The sequence below is a fragment of the Taeniopygia guttata genome, chromosome 2 (genome assembly GCF_048771995.1).
Source record: "Taeniopygia guttata chromosome 2, bTaeGut7.mat, whole genome shotgun sequence".
Taxonomy (NCBI): domain Eukaryota; kingdom Metazoa; phylum Chordata; class Aves; order Passeriformes; family Estrildidae; genus Taeniopygia; species Taeniopygia guttata.
Window position 1 is genome coordinate 3,040,479 of NC_133026.1, and position 21,367 is coordinate 3,061,845.

The 21,367-nt window shown below is 43.0% G+C and overlaps 1 protein-coding gene and 1 non-coding gene across 2 annotated transcripts in view; both read right to left on the reverse strand.

Moving 5' to 3' along the window:
* VIPR1 (vasoactive intestinal peptide receptor 1) overlaps nt 1-21,367 on the reverse strand; it is a 114,066-nt gene that overhangs the window by 7,312 nt on the left and 85,387 nt on the right. The window contains exons 7-10 of the mRNA XM_030264178.4: nt 13,619-13,772; nt 11,086-11,146; nt 8,702-8,771; nt 4,893-4,984 (exon numbers count right to left, since the gene is read on the reverse strand). Coding sequence (XP_030120038.4) covers nt 4,893-4,984; nt 8,702-8,771; nt 11,086-11,146; nt 13,619-13,772 — 377 coding nt within the window. The remainder of the gene's footprint in view (nt 1-4,892; nt 4,985-8,701; nt 8,772-11,085; nt 11,147-13,618; nt 13,773-21,367) is intronic.
* MIR1662 (microRNA mir-1662) lies at nt 5,165-5,230 on the reverse strand. The gene has a single exon (NR_048961.1). It is a non-coding gene; the product is annotated as a microRNA mir-1662 (primary transcript).

Here is a 21,367-nt window from a genome sequence, read left to right on the forward strand (position 1 = left end):
TTGAAATAAAATTTAACCCTGAAAATTTATTATTTTTCCTTGTCCCACGGACTGCAGATTGCTGGTGATTTCAGACCTGGTGGCACCATAAAATGTTTATGACATTTTTATTCCCAGTAGCTACACTGGAGGTATTTCTTTCTCCCTCCTCTCTTCTTTCCCTCCCACCAGAGATCTTTTTTTCCTCTCCACAAGCTAAACCATCATCTAGCAATGTCTTTGTTTGCCTGGGATTTCTGAAAATTACAGCTTCTGGGAGAGAAATGGTATGTTTAGCTCAGAATAATGACAGGCTACTGCACAATGAATGTCTCCAAAGGAGGGGGATGAACAGTATTTGTGCTTAATGGCATCATGCTGGGTAATCAGGGGTCTAATTGGGAAGAGATGATAATGTATTAAATCTAATCATTATTTAAAAGTAGCTGGCAGAAAGAAAATGAAATCAAGGGTCTAAGGATGCTTGTGGGGGTTTTGTCTCCCTTGGCCACTCATATCCTCTGACATCTCCCCCTCTTTCAGAGGCTCCTGGAGGAAATAAAGCTAGGGCTGGGATGTTGGAGATACTCATTTTTCCACCTGCAATCTCCAAAGCCTCATCAGGCTAAGACCTCTCAGACCATCTTCATTTATTTGCCACCTGCAGGAGCCCACTGGGAGGCTGATGTGGCAGCTTTGTGCAGAGGATGCTCATCCCTGTGCTTCCCAGAGCTCCTCTGTAGCTCTCCCCAGGCCTGGCCCAGAGACAGCTCAACATTAAGGCTGTGACTGGAGGCTTAGGCTCATCCCAGGCAAAATAAGAGCCTGCAGGAAGATGAGGAACTTTACAGGAGTTTATCTTGTCCACCTCCCTCACTAGCAGGCACATCTCTGCTCACAGGGATCCAAAATCTGAGTTGTCTTGGGTGCTTTTCTCCACCACAGGACTGCCACAGTCTCTGGTGAGCATCAGTGTTCCCTGTTCCTCACTGCAGAAGCAGCCCTGGCCAGTGGGACCCATGCTGGCACTACCAGCCCTAATCTCCCCAGCTGTGTGGGAAGTCACTCATTTCCCAAGCAGTTCAGTGAATATCAACATTGGCTTTGCAGAGATCTCTCCTCTCTCCCCAATCTCTGAGGAACATCAGCCTAGAGAAGGAGATGTGGGGCTACCTTTGTGTCCTGCATTGACAGAGATGCTGTTTGCAACCTCCAGTGGATTAGAAAATTTTATCTTATCATTGCAGACAACACTGGGGCCTTAATTACAGTATTTTCCCTCCTGGCTGGACTGTGGTAATGAAAAGAACATTAATGACAAAACTTGAGCCCCCTCCTCCAATTTGCACACCTTGCACCAGTCTCTTGCTCCCAACACCGAGCTTCACCAGATACTGTGTTTTAGATTTTATTTTGGCATCAAGGCAAGGGCTCTGTGATTTTTAAAAGACTCCACCACCTAAACACTGCACTCAGGAAAATCATCACCCAGTCCCAGTGTAATTTCTCCCAGGAAGCTCAAGCCTGGCTGTGCAGGAGGCAGAACTGCTTGGGGGATTGTCTAAAGATGGTTAAATCTGCTGGAAACCATGGATTCTCAAACCCTCATTACTCTGGTTCCCAGCACACCCCAGACCTCTCCTCTCTGACAGGTGACAGGTAATTTTGGGAGAACACGTGTCCATTAACCTGCATGGAACCTGCTCCTGTCCTTGGGAGTGGCCAAGAGTGAACCAACATTTCAGCCACGCTCCTTGAAATCCCAATGGAAAAGTTACTCAGAAGATTTAATGACAATATTGATCCACAGACAGAATGGAGAGATGAATTTTGCTCAAGTTTTTTGTTGCAGAAGACAAATTCTATTTGCCTGAAATATTGCTGTCCTGTTCTTGCACATGTCCCTGCTATTTCCACAAAACTCTTTTGGTGACTTGTTTTTAGAGCTTCCTGTACATGAAAGCCCAGTTCCCTGTCTGCAGCATTAATGAGGGAGTCAGCAGCACACCTGAGCTTACAGCCTGCAGCTAAGCTCAGACCTTCTGGAATTGAACAATGCTGTCAGCTTGTCAGCAGGCTGTGTGTGTAGAAAATAAACAATATAAAATACACATGAGAAGGAGGGAGAAATGGAAATGAGATATCCAGGATGCTGTTAGTTTAAAACAGATTTGTCTCAGATTTGGCAGGAGGAATGCACACAGAATCACAGAGGCATTTGGTTGGGAAAGACCTCCCAGACCATCGAGCCCAAGCTGTGCCTGATGCCCACCTTGTCCCCAGCCCTGAGCACTGAGTGCCATGTCTAGGCCTTCCTTGGACACCTCCAGGGATGGGGAGTACAAACCTCCCTGGGCAGCCCCTTCCAGTGCTTCACAACCCTTTTGGTGAAGAAATTCCTCCTGATGTCCAACCTGAACATCTCCAGGCACAACTTGAGGCCATTTCCTCTCATCCTGTCACTTGTTGCCTGGGAGAAGAGCCCAATCCCCATCTGGCTCCAACCTCCTTTCAGGGAGCTGTGGAGAGCAGTAGGATCACTCTGAGCCTCCTCCAGGCTAAACACCCCCAGCTCCCTCAACATTTCAGCAGCAGTTATCTGCTAAGAACTGTTGGGTCCTGCAGTCAAACCTCAGAAGCCTCCATGGATTACTGTCTAAAACTAAAAATATTAGGACCACGTTGAGAACTCTTCTTGGTGGGGTCCAGCCTTCAGTTTCAGACAATTAATTTTTGTTTCCATAGGAAAGTGTGATGTGTTGTACCTAATGCAGTGAATTCGGTCAACAGCGTTTTCCAGATGTCCCAGCCAGATGTGGCTGGTGGCCAGGTGCTACTGTACAAGGTGACAAGTGTCCCATAGGTCCCATGTCCTATCTGACAGGTCCATGCAAGTATTGGAAGTGTCCTAAAGCACCTCATGTGGCTTAGAAACTTAAAATTTTAGGGCCAAGTTGGAAGGAGCTCTGAGCACCCTGGGGTTGTGGAAGGTGTCCCTGCCCATGGCAGGGGGCTGGAACTGGATGAGCTTTAAGGTCCCTCCCAACCCAAAATGTTGCAGGATTCTATGATTTTATGAAGTGATTCATTCTCCAGTGGAACTGAGCCATCTTTCCAGGTGGTGAAGGAAGGTGAGGATCTGTAGATGTCAGGATCAGTCGTCCTTCAGCAGAACCCCCTGTTGAGCAGGTCATCAGTGAGGGGAATTCTGTGTTTCACCAACATGCCCTATGTTTGTTCATAAGGCAAAAAGAGCTTTCTTGACTGCTGCACCTCCCTGGAAAATGTGTCCTGAGCCCAAAGCCCAGCATGACCTCTGAGATAATCTGGGCATAACTCATCAGGTGCATGTTGGCAGCACTTTTGCTGAGGTGAACAGGAGCCAGAAGTGCCAGGATGCTGCTCAGTACTAGAACGTATTTAAATATGCTGATTTAATCTGTGCACCTGCTGCAAAGCTGGTGTGCAAAGATACAATTCCCAGTTGGAAATCCAGAAGGGCAGGTGGTAGAAAGCACAGGGTCTGGTAATGTAGGTGTGTTGTGATGAAAGAAAAATAGGTAATTGTCTTTGGCTGCTGCCAGGAAAATTAAGGTCAAGACCTGGCATTTCCTTTCATAAATCTGAGAATTTCTCGAGGCAGATTAAATGAATAATTCACCATCACCAGAGGGAAAGTCTCAGTGCCATGGCTGGGCAGGATTTAGGGAACATATTGTTACTTTTTTCCATCCTGCAGGAAGATGGAGTGAGATTTTTCAGGGTACCCAAAAGCACACCTCCCTTCGGAGACAAAGATTTACAAGCAGTAGTCATGCAGACACTAGACTCTTTTCATTTAATTATTTTCCAGGAAACATTTAATAAATATCCAGTGTAGTTGAAAAGGGGAGCCAAAACAGTGGGAAGAGTCAAAAATAACCCGGTCTGGACTTTTATTTTATTTGCATTGAAGCCAGAATAAATCTATGCAGATAGACATTTCCTTCACTCTTAAAATACTGCAGCTGAGACCAGCCTTGGCCACTGAGAGATGTTGATCTCTCTGGCATGTTGTTCATTGTATAAAGCCCCATTAAGGCCAACCTCATATCCCTGGAATAAAAGTATTAAGTCAAGTAAAACTTCTAAGACTGATCCTTCTCAAAAGAGCAGAGAAATGTATTGAGTTAATCCAATCTTGTTAAGAGATCTCTTTTAGCATGAGGAAAAACTGTTACAGATCCTACTGAATGGTAATTTTCTAGATCTCTCCTTTAAAACTGAGGGTCAGGAAAAAAACGCTGGAGAGCAACTCTTTGTTTTCCATCAGGGTCCTTCTGCCTTCAGAATCCAATAAATATTAAATATTCAAAGAAAAAATATATTTGGTTTCATGATCATTATTATTACTCTCATTTCTTCATCATTAATCCCAGAAGAAATCCCTCTCACCTGCCACGAACTGCCATAAAACGTGCCCAGTTCTTTTAACAAATATACCATTGTTATAGATCCTACTGAATGGTAATTTTCTAGATCTCTCCTTTAAAACTGAGGGTCAGGAAAAAAAGGCTGGAGAGCAACTTTTTGTTTTCCATCAGGGTCCTTCTGCCTTCAGAATCCAATAAATATTAAATATTCAAATAAAAAATATATTTGGTTTCATGATCATTATTATTACTCTCATTTCTTCATCATTAATCCCAGGAGAAATCCCTCTCACCTGCCACGAACTGCCATAAAACGTGCCCAGTTCTTTTAATAAATGTACCATTTCCTGATTTCTTATCTGCTTTAAGTAATTAAAATTAATTGATTTTGATCAGCGCAGACAGACGCAATCATGAAACAAGATGCAATAATGAACTATCAAGCAGACAGGCAGATTTCCTAAAAAACACTGGATAGGCTTGGAAAAGTCTGAGACTTACGAATATTGGCTGGTTTCGTTGTGCCCAACATCTGGGGAATGCAGCTTCTGGACTAAGATACGGATGATGCAGATGAAGAGGATGAAGTTCACCTGTGGAGATGGGAAGAGAAGGGTAAAACATCAGCATTTTTCTCCAGGGAAAAGAGCCCACGACTAGAGGGGAATTCCTCTCACTGGAATGGTTTTTGCCATGGAAGGAGAGAACCATGAGCAGAGAGAACCCCGCTCGGGGGCGGGGAGCACATGGGAAACCGACACAGGATGGCATCTTGGGCCTGACATCAGCCTGCTTGGGACTTCGTGTCATACATCCCAAGTATGATGATGTCAAGCCCATCGAGCACAGCTCCGCACGACGTCCTGCTGCGTGACATGGGACCAGCTGCTGAGCCTGGTGAGCCAGGGAAACCAAACCAAAACACGAAGCAGGATCCACTCCAGCTGGCCTCTGCTCAATCCTATTTGATGGTGTAGGATTTAGGTTTTATGTTTTTCACATCCTGTACTGCTTTAGGGTATAACTCTAAAACTCCATAGCCTGTCAGCTGCTGTTTTCCTGTTTTATTCAGACAAAACAATTCCTCTTTATGCGTGAAACTCAAGAACACCTGACTGTCTCAGGCCCTGAAATGTATAAACAAAAGTGAGGAAACTCGGGGTATATGACTTCATTACCTGAAGCTGTAATTGGAGGGTTTGACGCCTCAGGTTTTTAACTTTTTTTCTTTTTTTGCATATTCTGTGCTGCTTTAGTGTGTGGGTCTGTGTTTCATATCAGGGGATGCTGAGCTCTCTGCACAGAGTAGGGAGACAAAACAATTCCTTCTCCTGCTGGGGACCAAGGACAAATGATCCAAATCTTAGCCCAAGAGCACAAACAACGTGGGCTGGAGAGAGAAAAAAAAGGAGGATGGGACTGCCTGGGCTAAAGCTGAAATTGGACGAAGGTGCAAATGGACCAGAACTTATAAAAATGTGAGATCTTATGACCAAGCCCTCTTTTGCTTCCATCTTACAGCCATCCAGGCAGAGCCACGACTGTGGCTCTGGTACTGCCAGGGTGTGGCCTTTGAAGGCTCTTCAGTAAATATTCTCTTTATTCCCCTTAACTCCGTCCAGCCTCTGTTCCAGCTGCTTAAGGCATCAGTTTAACCCCGGTATGTAAATGGACCAAACTTGTAACTGTATGAAAAACTCATGACCATCATCCATCCTGGGTGTAGGCCCTCTTGGGGGCTTTTGACTGCCCAAGGTGAACCTATTGAAGGCCTTTAATAAATGCCCACTTTTATTTTCTTAATCTTGTCCAGCCTCTGTTTCAGGTAGCCACTCCAAGGCATCATATTGGCCATGTTCTGTCTTGTGCAGCAAGGGGTAGGCCTCACCAAAGCAGCGGGGAACGTTCCCTCCTGGAATGTCAGACCGGAGCAGTCTGGCTGACACCCAGATTTTAGGTGGTTCTTTTCACCCCAAAATCTCACAGTGCTTTGCCAATGTACTCAAACAATATGAACCTTATTTAACAGCAAAGGTGTAGATCTAGGAATGGGAATGTCCTGATGGTGTGAATTGAATGCAAATCTGCTTATTTCAAGGTCCTCTCTGTTGAGTCATCCTTTTACTCATGCAACACAGACAACAAAAAAGCAATGACAGATTCCTGGGGACTTAGTTCAGTTTTAGTTTGGCACACATCCCCTTTCTTTATCCTTTCATGGTCAGTGAATGTGCAAATGATTCTAGTTTTTAGAGGCTCAGCAGCTGGAAGGGATTGTGTTAAACCTGCCAATCTGACTCCCTGCAAAAACAGATTATAAGATTTCTTCCAGCAATACCTACACTTATCACAACAATAGATGAATAAAACAGACTGAAGCCTACCTCCCAAATAGACACTCTTTTTTCAAAGCTTTTGAGTGATTAGATATCCATCACATTTCTTGTTTGTAATGTATTGCTTAATCACTTCTTACCTATCCTGAGCAATTTATCATAGTTTCTGTTTGTATTTATTTCCTCAAAAAGTGGTTTATGTGTCTGATTTGGTGAGAAGTGAAATTTATTAGTCCAAATGAGTATTATCTAGATCAACTACACTAATAAGCATTGATAACACACAAGCTGCTTCAAGGAAGGCAAGAATGGAGCAATTAATAAATTAATAAATTCTGAATGTGTTGGCTTGGAGTGATCAAGAGCAAACACAGAGTGGAGTGTAATATGTAGGCTTGGTATAACCTTGGAATTCCATGGCAGAATATACAGGAATCAGGATATTGGAGAAGTTTTTTAGATTATTTTTTATCCCTAGAGCATAACCAAAGGTAATCAATGTGTTCCAGTGCTCAATACCTTGTACACAAGACATATCTCGTGCACCTTAAAGATCTTATAGATCTTGTCTATGTATTTCTTCCTTACACTGAGATATCAGCTGTATTCCCACGGATTTGGAGGAAATGTTGCATTATCCCCTGGAGAAACCTGCTGTTCATCAGCCAGTGGCTATCATGCCCTTCCTTTAGGACAGATTTATAGGATATCTGCTGGAGGAAAATCAGGAACTGCTGAGTAAATTCTGTTTGGCAACGAGGAAAAGATTTATTGGCCAACAGAAAATACAGACCCATTGATCTGAGGAGAATAAAAGGGTGTGTTTTTTGACTGAAAGCGTATTTCAGGAATGGGAAAATACCATCTATAGCTTTCTAGGATGATATAAATATTTGGAGATGTGTCATCTGAGTAATATATTTCTTTCCAGTGAGGTAAACAGAGCAAGATGTCATTACTGAAACTTTCAGTCTGGAATCCCTGCATGATAAATGCCACAAAAAAAAAAATCTTCAAGCCTTCTTGTAAAAGTCATAATGTACATGGAATAAGTAAGATGTCTAAGGAAAGATTTCTGTTTAAAATATATATATTTTATTTATGTTGCTCTTTTTTTTTTTTTTTTTTTTTTTTGCTTCCTTTCCCACATCCTTGACTTCGTTTAAGAAAACTCAAAGCTAAGTTTAACTCCAGTTCATTTGATTTTGATGTTTGGATCCATGCCCAACAGAGCTATTTCAACACAGATGGAAGGACCCAGAGTTCCTGAGAAGTGTCCTGGTTTCTATGGTCAGGACTGATCACATCCAGAGAATTAAAATCAAACACTTCTGTTGATTTTTCTGGAAATCAGCCAAAGTTCTCTAGAACTTACTCCAAAAATACACAGCTGGAATGCAACTCTGTGCTGCATGCAAGAGGCAAATTCCTGAGGGAATTAATCTACTTTTTATTTAAGTGGAAATTCATGGTAGGACTGATGTTAATTTGTAGGGCTGACATCTACAACAGAACAAGTCATCCTGGTCAGCTCAGAGGAACAAAACCACTCCTAGCACGGGTCATCTGATGGAATTCAGGCACCCACTGACTCCTGAGGCAAAATGAGCTTTTCCTGGATGTCCAACCACCTTCCTCCATCTGCCATGGCCACGACCACCTTCCTCCATCTGCCATGGCCACCCCACCAAAGAGATGGAGGTGGAGATGGAGGTGGTCAAAGCTACATCAAGTGAGTTCCACCCCGCTGGCCTGGTCACTCCAACTCCACCTGTGGTCAGTGCTGCAGGTGAGGGGGTTTATCTGGAGGAGGAATTTCCTCATCTTAAAGCAAATGTTCAATGCACAGCGGGATTTTACCTGGCAGTGCATTTTCCATGGACATTTACAGGACACTTCTCATCACCCCTTCACCCCCTCCCCAGACAGGACTAAAGATGGCTTTGCAGCCAGCAGAATGTGCTGATACTTTACCAAAATAGACACCAAAATAGGAGTTTTAATGATCCACCAGAATGGGGATTCCACTATTTCCTCCCAGCACCTAAAAAGAAAGAAAGCCAGATTTAAAGCATCAAACACAGCAAACAAGCAGGTCTGTAACCTTCTAAGCTTTCCCTAAAAGCTAAGTTTTGCTAGGCTGGGTTGTGTGAAGAGGACTAAACCGAATGTGAATGGTCTGGGAATGGCCAAAACTTGCTTTGCAGTGGCTGTGAGCACTAGTAGGTACAAAATATCCCAGAGGTAATGCCAATTTTTTCCCCTTAGCCATGGGCTGGAGAATGTCAAGCAGAGTGAACATGGGGGAGGATGGTGACTTTCTTAATTCCTCCTACACTGAGCTCTGCTGCAGGGAAATTCTATCAAAACCATGAAAATCTATCAAAATCTATGAAAAGATTCACCAGGGCTCCAGTGCTCTCCACCATCCTTGATGGAAGGGGTTTGATAAGCACAGAGCAATTGGCACCAGCAGAAAAAAAAAATTGCCACCAGTAGAAAAAAACCCATCTCATCCTTGTGAAAAAAATACCAGCCAGTGGTGGGGTTAGTCCCACTAAATCCAGCAAGCTGCACCTGAGCTGTGCATGGAGCTAGAAAAGTGCCCAGGGTCCAGGGTGGGATTTATTTTTTTCTTTATTATTTATTTAACCCTGAAGCCAGAGCTGTCTGCACACACCACCCCTCACCTGGGACTGCATTCGAAAGCCAACGAGAAACGAGAGGAAAGGGCTGATGAGGAAATGACTGATAGTGCTTGGGACACATTTATCTGCACATTCAGGTGATAGAAGGTGCATTTTTAGGAAAGCATTCATGGAAATTGGGCTGCTTTCATGTAAGAATAGATTAGCAGAGCCTACTGCAGACAATTTCACCCAGATTCAGCTCCTCTAATTCCAAATGTTTGCAGTAGGAGATGAAGAGAGGCACTTTTAGGGCATAGTTCTTAAGACCTATTTTAAGCATCAACTTTAGGATGATAAAAATTGCACTCCATGGGTTACACTGACTAAATCTGCCCTAACTCTACAGGGAAATGAAGCAAATTTCTCACATACAAATGCTTCCAGTTAGGTGTATGCTGCCCTTTCATTTAGAATTAAAGTGGCCCTAATTATGTCTAGTGCACTTCATTTTTGAATTAAATTGAGACAGTCTCAATAAAGGTCATTTTCACTTGGAGTTAGAATGTTTAAATAAAGTCTTAGTGTTGTTTAACCAATCTTACCTAATTATGGTTTATTTAATCTGGATAAATTTCCTGAATTTTTTTTTCTGCAGGTAATAATAATAATTTAGAAAATCTGTGTTAGGTATTAATATATTCTGTAAATTCATACTCTGTTCTACTCAGCACAAAAATGTAGGGCTTTAAAGCCTCCAGAAAATGCAAAGAATCCTGTATTTTTATCAAGAAATTTTGGAGCTGAATAGTAAGAAAAACTGGTATCCAGAATGGTTAAATCCTCCTGACTCTGTCTCGTTTTAGAGGCTATTTATTAACAGAGTAAATAAGGTCACTTTTATGCAGATAGAGTGAAACCATAAAGGAAGTGAGTAGCCCTCAGGAAATGTGCTGGAATGACTATAAATCAAAAATGCAGTGAGAAATCTGAGCTGCTTCTTGTAGAGAAAAAGGGGCAAATCAGGACACATTTGGAGGGGAAGAATGCATGGGAGAAAATGGACTTAACTCCAGGATGCAAATGCAAGAAGTGAGGGAATGCATACTGAGGACAGAATAAGCACTTAATTCTGCATCTCTCTGGGGTCTTTTCCTATAAAACCCTTTCCAATTACTGCAGTCTGACCACTTGAATAAAAGCAAGAATGAGAATTTCAGGATCAAATCCTCTTTAATTGCACACATCCTTGGATAACTCTGGCATCTGCCTCATTTTCTTAGCTGCATTCTATCTGCTTCTTACAAAATATCAAAGGCTGCTGCTAGGTTAGAAGGGATGAAATATAGATCCCAAAATCTCCTTGAGAAAAAAAAAAAAAAAATTTAGGCTTTTGCTGTGGGAGAGAATTGGGTGTGTTTATAAATTCCCTGCTGCGTGTTTAGTATCAGTTCTGCAGAGTGCAAAGCTCTGCTCTGAGCACGGGGAGAAATGCAATCATCAAGGGCTGCTCACAATTTCCCTGCAAATATCCTGACCAAGGCACTGGGAAGTAAAAAGGGGGAGTGATTGGCCTAAAATGACTTTTCAGAGAGACCTTGGAGTGCTTCTTGGTGGCAGGGGAGAGGTGCCACTGCTGCTGGGTTTTGGGTTGCTGAGGCTGCAGGGCTTTCCTTGGCCATAAAGGAAAGCAGATTTAGAAAGGAAAGATAATGGAGTGCACAGGCTTACCCAACATCAAAAAAGTAAATCCTGACAATAGTCCAGGCAGTGATGAACACGGAGGGAGCACCTGAGGAGAGAAGAGATGGTGCTGCTGTCAGAAATCATGATCAAATGGTTACTTGACTTCATTACCAGATTGTTTAAAATCTGCCTCATTTCTCAGGGCTGTTCTCCCTCCCTTTCCACCTCTCCTGAGTGACTGAGGGGATGCCTTCCCTCAGGGGTGGGAAAATACTTCACATTTTCAACCCTCACATGCCAAACTGGCAACGTTGGCTTTCCCTCCCTGCGGCCATGCAAGATCAGCTCTCTGGAACTGCTCCCAGCATGTTGATATTCCCATTGCAGTGCCCAGAAAAACCTCCCAAGGGTGAAATGCAAGGAACAGGGATCACTTGAGCCACCTACAGTGTGGACACCTGTAGCTAAGGAGGTCACCACAGGTTCTCCTTAGCACCAAGGGGCAGAATTTTGTGTTTCTCACACAAAGGTCACCCACCTAAATGACCTGTGTGCTAAATAATGTAAAATGTTTCATTTAGAACAATAAAAATGAAATATCCCTGGGCTCTTTTGCCCTGTAAGGGAGCTTGGAGTGCCAAGTTCACACACAGCTGTCTGTGGCTGGCCAGGTGAAGCTGCCTGTGCTCCTCACTCCATGGTCTGCCATGTTAGGGTGGTCTTGTCCAGTTCTTCTGCTGGATCTTTTCTCTCTCATATTTTTGACTGGATTTAGGTTGGAAATACTCCAGGAAGGACACACCTCTTTGCTCTGTGTTACTCACAGATTGTGTACACTTAATTACCAGTGATTTCCAAGTGCATTGGTACTAAACCCAATAAAAACTGTAATTAGTGCATCCAAATCATTAATTCATGCATAATCCATTCCAGATCCATCCCTGACACTCTTGAAAATGATGGATGACCGAAAGGCCAAAAGTCCCCTCAAGCACTTGCCATGCTCTGGAATTGCCCTTCTGCACCCAAGCAACCTCAGGACACATTGGGAGTGCAAGAAATTTCCTTTCATTTTAATTGTTACCTTTGTGCACTTCTCTTTACAACCTGCCAGCTCTCCAGTGCTGAAATAAAGAGTATCTGGAGCACAAGGTGAGGTTAACAAAGGTCTGACCTGAGTAACTGAAATGAGACCTGCTCCCACCATCCCTCCTTCTGCCCAGAGCACGGAGAATTATCTCTCCTTGGCAGTGTGAAGCCGAGCGTAGCTCCTGTCACTTTCAGTGGAAGTTACTCCATGGATAATTGAGCAAATCCTGAGTCCTGGCATGTCCCTGGACATGGCACAATTTTATTTTAACTTTTCTTCTCAAGATTCTTCCCTGCTCGTATTATTTCTCAGTTTCAGCTATTGAGAGCAGGCAGTAGAAAGTTTATCTGCTTACTTAAATAGAAATCTTCAACTAAATGGCATGAAGGGGAAAAAAGATCTCTGTTGCCTTTTTGGAGAAATAAAAGAAATTGTTCTGGTAGGATTGAATTGCATAAGTCAGCAATTCAGTTGTGAATTACTTTGTGAAGAGCTTAATTCTCTCTTCCTTACCATTTTTCTATTTTATTTATTTTATCTTATTTTATTTTATTTTATTTTATCTTATTTTATTTTATTTTATTTTATTTTATTTTATTTTATTTTATTTTATTTTATTTTATTTTATTTTATTTTATTTTATTTTTAAAATTTAAAAAATTATTTTATTTCTATTATATAATTTTAATTTAATTTTATTTGATGCATTTGAAACCAGATTTGCATTAAGGCTGGAGAAATCACCAATGCAGTGAGCAGCAGGTTATCAGCATTAGCACAAAGGTGATGGGATCTCAGGGCAGCTGGCTGGCCTGAATTCAGTGCCTGGTTCAGTCCAGGGTTTCTGCTTTGCTGGGATCCATCCTTACAATTTAATGTGATGACATCAAATTCAGAATCCCAGCAAGGATCAAGGAATTCCTTCCCAATATCCAATCTAAATCTACTCTCTGTCAGTTTGAAGCCATTTCCCGTTGCCCTGTGCCTCCATCCCTTGTCCCCAGTCCCTCTCCAGCCCTCCTGGATCCCCTCTAGGCTCTGAGCTCTCCCTGGAGCATTTTCCTCTCCAGGTGAACATTCCCAGCTCTCCCAGCCTGACTCCAGAGCAGAGGGGCTCCAACCCTGGAGCAGCTCCGTGACCTCTTCTGGAGTTGCTCCAACAGCTCCACATCCTTCTTATTTTGGGGACCCCATGGCTGGAAGCATCTCTGCAGGTGGAGCCTCAGATGAGGAGAGCAGAGGGACAAAATCACCTCCCTCGTCCTGCTGCTGACGTTCCTTTTGATGCAGCCTGGGGTTGCACCAATTGGGTTTTTGGGCACATTTTGAACTCGTGTCCAGCCTCTCATCCACCATCCACTCCAAACACTTCTTAGGACTTAAGGAAGGCTGTGTGCTGTCTACAACACCCCTGCCCCACCTGAGTCCCCAGGTATCTGTGCTAAATTCCTGCTAAAACAGGCATCCCCTCCTGGGGGAGATGCGTACCCCAGCCGATCAGGATGTACCACCAGAAGTATTTCCTCTCCGAGAAGAAGGAGATGACCAGCAGGGTGTGAAGGTACAACCCCTCCACCAGCAACCAGAAGAAGTTGGCCATGACACAGTACTGGAAGAAAACCATCATGGCCTTGCAGCCCACCTGGAAGAGAAGAAATGAACAGTGGTGAATTGTTGGAACCCTGGCTGCTGAAAATTTTGGATTTCTGTGCTGCCAGGCACTGACCCCCAGGAGAACACTGCATTGACCTGAGGCCATGGAGAAGCTTCCAAAATGGAATGGCAGAACTGGGATTGTGGGTGTGGAGTTTGAATAGAAGTGTGTGATATCACAGGGTGGGAAACTCAGAGCTTAAGGGTTTAGAATACAGTAATATACATAAAGCAAGATGGGGGTTTTAAAGCAGCAGCTAGTCCTTCTTCTTCACCTTCTTCTTAATGAGTTTAAGTAGTATTGTGTAATTAGATTTAAAAAAAATCTGCATTACAGAGCACGAGTAGTTAGTTATTAAGTTAAAAGTAAAAATAACTTGTCATTTCTTGATTAGATGATTTATCCTTAAAATAACCTTATAAAGAAAAAGTTACCACTCCATTTTTGACTTATTAGAAAGAAGTACTTTAAAAGTCACACTTTATGAGACTGTAATGTAAATAAGAACTAATAAACATTGGAGGGAGGTTGTAGACAGGTGGGGGTCGATCTCTTCCACTGGGCAGCAACCGGCAGAACAAGAGGACACAGCCTCAAGCTACGTCAGGGAAGGTTAAGGTTGGATATTAGGAAAAAAATTTTCACTGAAAGAATAATAAAATACTGGAATTGTCTTCCTAGGGAGGTGGTGGCATCACCATCTCTGGATATGTTTAAAAAAAGACTGGACTTGGCACTTGGTGCTATAGCCTAGTTGTAGTGTTAGGGCATAGGTTGGACTTGATGATCTTAGAGGTCTCTTCCAGCCTCGTTATTCTGTGATTCTGTGAGTCCAAACAAGAAATACCATCTCACACAATTTAATCCCAACCTTAACAAAAAAACAAAAAACCAAAAAAACAAATAAACAAACAAACAAATCCCTAAAAAAATCCACATAGGGCTGCCCTGTGTGAGGAATTGTAGCACATTCCCACAGGAAGGAAATTTCCACCAAACTCCCAGTGCTCCTTGCTCTGGGTGTACCTTTTGGATTGCTTTGTGCAGCACCAGAACTCCTTATGGAATGAAATCTATGGTGAAAAGTCTACAAGAAGTTGTTCCTCTTTAGGAAAAGAAGGACTGGGATATGTGTTTTTAAAACAAAGGCTAGGCAGGAGAAGCAGGGCAAGCACACAAAAGCATGCACTGGTTTTATTGCTCTGGAAGAGGAGAGATTTGAAAAGTGAAGGTGAATTGTTTACCTTTAGGAAAGGAATAATTAAACACATTAACTTGCTGTGTGGAGATTTCACTGCAGCACAGGTAATGGGAACAGTTCCCTTAGCAAAGAAATACATATAAAAGGAAATTTCTGACACTTAAGGGAAATTTCTGACAATTTGCACCCACTGCATCATTACACATCCTCGAGATGCTGGCTCAGCAATTGCCCTGTTACTTTTGGTGTGTCTGCCTGGGTGACACCCTGCACTTTCTGGGGCAATTGTTTGCTCTCAGTCCCTGGCTGGAGACACTTCCCTGATGTCCTGCACGTGTAGAATGTTTAATTTAGAGCAACAATTTTAATTTAGAGCACCTGTGACAAGATCTTATTTCCCCCTCTACTCCCCTCCTGCTGAAAGCAGTTGTTACGGAACACTGATTAAAAGGAGAAGTGTGGAAAGAGTTTTTTCAATGCCACATGTTTTGGGGGGGACTGTCCCCACCCTCACCCCTAAACCCATGAGTGTGCGACCCTGGGGACCCTGATGGGCTCCTGATAACCAACTTCTGTGCACATCAGCTGCCTCCTGTGAGGCACAGCACAGACACAGAGCTGCTGAGGGGTGCTGATGGGGGAAGGTGGAGAAAGAGCAGGAGGTGAACTCCCTTCCAACTCAGAATATTCTGTGTGTAACTTCAGGGGCTTCCTGAAGGAGGGGAGATGATGCTGTTGAGGCAGGATGAGAATGAAATTATTCCACTTCAGAAAGTGAGAGAGTATAACTCTGATTTATTTCAAAATACATCACCCTTTATAGAGAGCTTCATCCAGACCAATTCCATTGGTCCTGAAGTGAAAACACCTCACACTATTGGTGTGCAGTGAATGACACACAGTTGCAAAACCTAACTATAAAGATTGTGAACAAGAAGAGAGATAACAAACTTATTTACATTATTTCACAGAACTTTCTCAGGCTTCTGCCTGGTTAGAAATTTTCCATTTTCTCTTTGACTGCATCTGAGACCTACATGGAGGTGGCACAGGGCTGGGCTGGCAAAGCTGGGGATGCAGCAGCCTCATCCCGATGGCATCACCACACGTTTGGTTTCTCTGTGACTTTGTGTCCACGTGGCTGTGGGACATTGCCACCCCTCCTTCCTTCCCCCCAGAGCCTGAGTGCATGCTTGGTGTGTCTGCAGCCAGCAGGGATCTGTGTGTGAGTGAATTCCTTCATGGTTTCACTCTGGGGGTGTTGGGCCCTAATTCAGCAGCTCCCAGGTGAGGTTTAAGGGGGCAGAGCTGCTGCATCTCAAACTGTAAAACAGGGATTTCCTTTGGGGATTTTACACCAGGGCATCACTTCTGGATGGTTGCACTGAACTCATGGCAGAGGCTGGAGAAGAGTAAAAGGGGCTGCAAGGCTTCACAGGACAAGGGAAGGCTGCTCACAAAGAGTGCACCTGATTTCTGCCCAGCAGAAAAGGAAAGGAAATCCATCAGGAAGGGATTTCCAGCCCGACTTTGCAGAGCTATTGCTGTACAGAGAGAAAGCTCTGCAGAACTCGGGCTGTAGCAGCAGAAACTGCAGATCCAAGTCCATCCCCTCGTCTCCCAGCACAGGCAAACATCAATTTTGTGGCAGTCTCTGGCCCTAATTCCTCCCTTAAAGGGGTGGTGGCTTGTCACAAAGCTGAAGTAGATCATGGTTAGCAGTTGGATCCAATCATACATGAGTTCTTTCCAACCTTAAAAATTCTATGCTTTTAATTAATTTATTTATTTTATTCTTTTATTTCTTCATGTATTTGGGCAGCAGCTGGGTTTTGGCAACTTCTTCTCTGCAGGACCTGCAGCAGATCAATTCTTTGCTCCTTGCTGAGGGATATTTGCTTATTTGAGCATTTCCTACCACTCCTGGAATTTTTGGTTTTACCTGGAGAAAAGACCTTTTTGTGCACAATTTTGAGTGCACAGCAGTAATGTCATGCAGCCAGGCACAGGGATGTTCTGCACTGGGACTGAGTTGGATGCACTGTCCTATCCTTAAAATTAAATAATGATATTTTTCCACTGCCTGGGCTTGCTACTGCTGCCTAAAGTGGGTAAGTTTAAAGCAAATATTTCAGTGAGAGGTGCAGTTTGATTGTTGATGATCCCATTGATCCTCTTTGACAGTGGCACATTTGGAAAACAGCCCTTCCTGGCTTTTGGGAAAACTTATTCCATGCAGCACTTGATAATGAGTCTCCACCTTCCTGTTTGATTAAATTCAGCCTCAGACAGGCTGGTTTAATGCTGGAGAATAAAATCCTCTTTTATGTAAGATATCTTACCCTTTAGATGACAGACACAGGGCAGAGATGAACCATTACATCTCTAGGATTTATTGTTTTCCATAAAGAGCAGACCTCATGATGTGTCACTGTTGAAAAACTAACATGGGCTATTTTTAGAACAGACATTTTCAAGAGGAAAAGCTGGATTACATCACTGCTTTTGCTACTCTCTCTTCTTCCACAAGCTCATTTACAATTTTTTCCCTTGTCTTTCCTCAGGGATCTTGCTCTGCTCGTGTCCACAGGAGACGTGCAATGAGATGGTTTTTCCCTTGATTTATGTCTTCTTTCTTGTTCCTCTCATTAGAGCTGCATCAGGCATGTGACATTTGCTTTTCCCATGAAAATCCCTCCCTTTCCACATGTGCTTCCAATGGCTGAGCTCTGGGAAGGGCTCTGCCTCCAGCCAACGAGGCATTGGGCTGTTGGTCCTCCTGACAAACTCTTGGACCCCAACACATTTGTACTTTTCTGCAGATTCCTCACAGTCAATAAGAAAATTTCATTTTGATTATTTTATAGTTTGCTTGAGGAGGAGCCTGTCTTAGACCTGCTCAAGAGCTTTCAAGAGGAAGAGGCAAAGAGAAGGGACACAAGGGTGGGAGCAAGACAGAAACAACACTGCCAGGCTTTTTCCTTGTGCCCAGTAGCACATTTTACTTTTGGGCAATGTTAGCCCTGAGAAAAACATCTTTCTCTTCATTTTTTAGGAGGATCAGCTGGTCACTACACAAGTTTTACGACCCACCTATAAAAATACAGTTCAGATGCTGGAGGCAGTAATTAGCTCAGAGATTAATCTTCACTAAATATACATATATCATTCTCCTCAGTAGCAATAGCTCATTCATAGCTCCTAAAATTTGTCAGTCTGGACCAGCTGATGAATTTCTCAAGCTCAATAAGACCAGCTTAGCTGGATGAGAATTGGTCTGAGTTTTTGAGGTACACAAACATCCATGATCAGCCTCCTGTGAATGCAATAAAACTCTAAAAAAAGCAATCACTCCACAGAAATGCCAACACAAGCCTCCCTTGCCTTTTTTAGCGGGGATATGGTTTGTTACAGGTTTAGGATTTGGGTTCAGGAAGGATTTAGACCAAGGAAGTACAAAGGAGCACGTGGGTGATTGATACCCCACCTGCCACAGCTGGACTGGGAGCGCTGGAGTTTCACTGCCCCACGAGAATCCCCCATCACCTGTCCCTCCCCCTGTACAGAATTATGGAGTAGTTTGAGCTGGAAGGGACCTTCTAAAGGTCCCACCCTGCCTAACCTGTCCTGTGTGTGGACACAACTCCTATGCAGACCCCATGTTCCTCCCTCTGCGGCTTCCTGCCATGTGGAAGGTTTGGGGCAGGGCACCAACACTTCTTTAAGTCAGATTAAAGATATATGGACGACATCCCATGCAATGCTGGTCAGTGATGCAGCTCCTGGCAATATTTATGGAGTTGGGATATCCAGCAAAAAATGTGGGCTCAGATTTGCCTCAATCCATCAATCATGAAACCTTGAGACCTCAAAATCCTCCTTTAAGTATTTTGGCACTGTTACCTGGGCTACCACCAGCACTGCAGCAGGAAGAGATTTACACTGAGATTCCTGCAGGTGTCTTCCATATAGAAGACTGATAAAACCTCATTTTCCCAGTGACAGATTTATCCAGCACTTTTGTTTTATGTTGCCCAGAAGACATGACCTGTGGAAGGGCTGCTGACTGACTGGTGCTGCAATTGCAAAGAGCAGGAGCATTGTAAATGCAGGTGAAGAAATGCTGATGTCTGACTCCAGCTCAGAAGGTTGAATGATTTCTTTATTATAACTATACTATAATACATTAATATACTATTTAAAGGAGATACTCAAACTACAAACCTACTTTTTCTAACTCCCATTTCTAACTCACTCACAACTCCTGGCCCTCTCTGACAGTCCAGCCACAGGTGGATTGGATTGTCCATCAGGCTCAAACAATCCTCACCAGAATCCAACCAAGCAATCACCCCAGGTAAACAATTCTCCAAACACATTCCACATGGGAAAAACAAGGAGCAGAAATAGAAATTGTTTTTATTCTCTCTGTGCTCCTCTATGAAAAATCCTGAGAGAGAAGAATGTGCCTGCCACACAGGAGCTGATCTTCTCCCCAGCCTGGTCAAAGAGGCTTCCTTGACCTTATTTAAAAGCTTTTCCTAGACCCCACACATGACCTGGAAGATGGGACAGCACTGGCCAGGTATTGCCTGCTTTGGAGATGCTGAAATTAAGAATTTCCAGCACAGGGACTGTCCATAACTATAGTTCCACTTTAGACACTCATAATCATAATTAAATTCAGGAATATATCACTTTTGAGCTGTTTCCACTCCACCCCTTCTGTTGAGACATCCACTTTAACCAAAGCATAATGAAATCTGTAATAATGATCCAATAGCCAAATAATTGCTCTGCTTGTAAGGCTACACAAAGTGATTAATTCCCCATCTCACTATCATGGCACTGGAATTCATGTAAGTGTCAAATTCCCAATAATTTTCTAATCTCACTGCTCTGTCCATGGCTAAACATGACCCATTAATTTCTGTGTATGTGCCATGGAGATGTCAGGGTGGACTCAGTTTCCAAACACGTGTTTTCCATTTTCATGGGGGATTTTTCTCTGCTTTTAACTTTTAGATCACAGAATCAGAAAATCATTTGGTTTGAAAATGACTTTTATAATCATTGAGTCCTACTGTAAATCCAGCACTGCCAAGGCCATCACTAAACTGTGTCACCAAGAGAAAGAAGAAGGAAAAAGAGAAAGAAAAGGAGAAATAAAAAGAGAAAAAAAAATAAACTGACTTATGCTAACTTAGGCTTTGCACACCCAACCTTTTGTGTAACAACAGAAAAAAGCAAATTAAAAACAAACAAGCCAGACTGCCTGGCAAAAAGCCATCACTTTAATTTCTTCCCTCAGTTTAATTGCAGTGGTAGACTGGGTTCAAACAGGTGGGCTATAAAAAAGCCCCACAAAATTTATGTTCAATAATGAAAACTCAAACGAGAAAACTCCTCCTAAATCAATTGGGTGCCTTTGACTCCTTCCCTCCCTCCCTATAACGGGACTGACAAGCAGGGAATTTCAAACAATAAATTGCTGCACTAGTGGGTGGCTCTGCAGGTTTTCCTGGGAGATGCACAGAAATTTAGGATGCTTAGAACAATATCTATGAATGAAGAAATGTGATTCAAGATATTCTTAAAAGACCATCTTGGCAGAAGCAAAGTGGCTCATGATGGAAGCGCAAGGACTCCAGTCTGAAAGTCTCTGTTAAAGCAATTTATGATTTATCAGGACTTATGAAAAATAAAAGACCTTCATGGGAATAGTAATCTTATGTCTTGATGATGAACCTTTCAGAGTCTTCAACTCCAAGTGTAAAAATGTGTTATTAACAGTACAGGCAGATCAATTTAACTGGATTCATGGTCCCTGCCTGCCTCAGGCACAGGAAGAAGAGGTCCCAAACCCTCATTTTCCCTGTTAACTTCGTGCTCTGCACTCATGGTGCCTCAGAAACATTATGCAAGGGCACTTTAAAGCCTTGCCAGTGTCTAATTAATTCCATTTATCTTAACCTGCTTTCCTTCAGGTCACAATCCATTACATGTTTGTGCACCCATCATTGCCCCAAGAGCATGCCCTGCAATACTTGCCTCATGTCAGCTGTCATTGGGCAATTTATGAAGCCATTATAACATGGATTTGTGTCTGGGCTTGTGGATTTGTTACCACTTCATAAAGCAGAAATGCCATTCCCAGATGGACGAGCTGGGCTGTACAGCCTGACCCAGGCACAGCCCCCCTGCCTCAGCCAGATAAGACTTTCCTGCTCCCATCAAAAGTGTGGAGCGATGGAGACATATGGAAGAACCTTTTGGATCAGTTTCTATTAATTTCTATTTCTATTTCTATTTCTATTTCTATTTCTATTTCTATTTCTATTTCTATTTCTATTTCTATTTCTATTTCTATTTCTATTTCTAT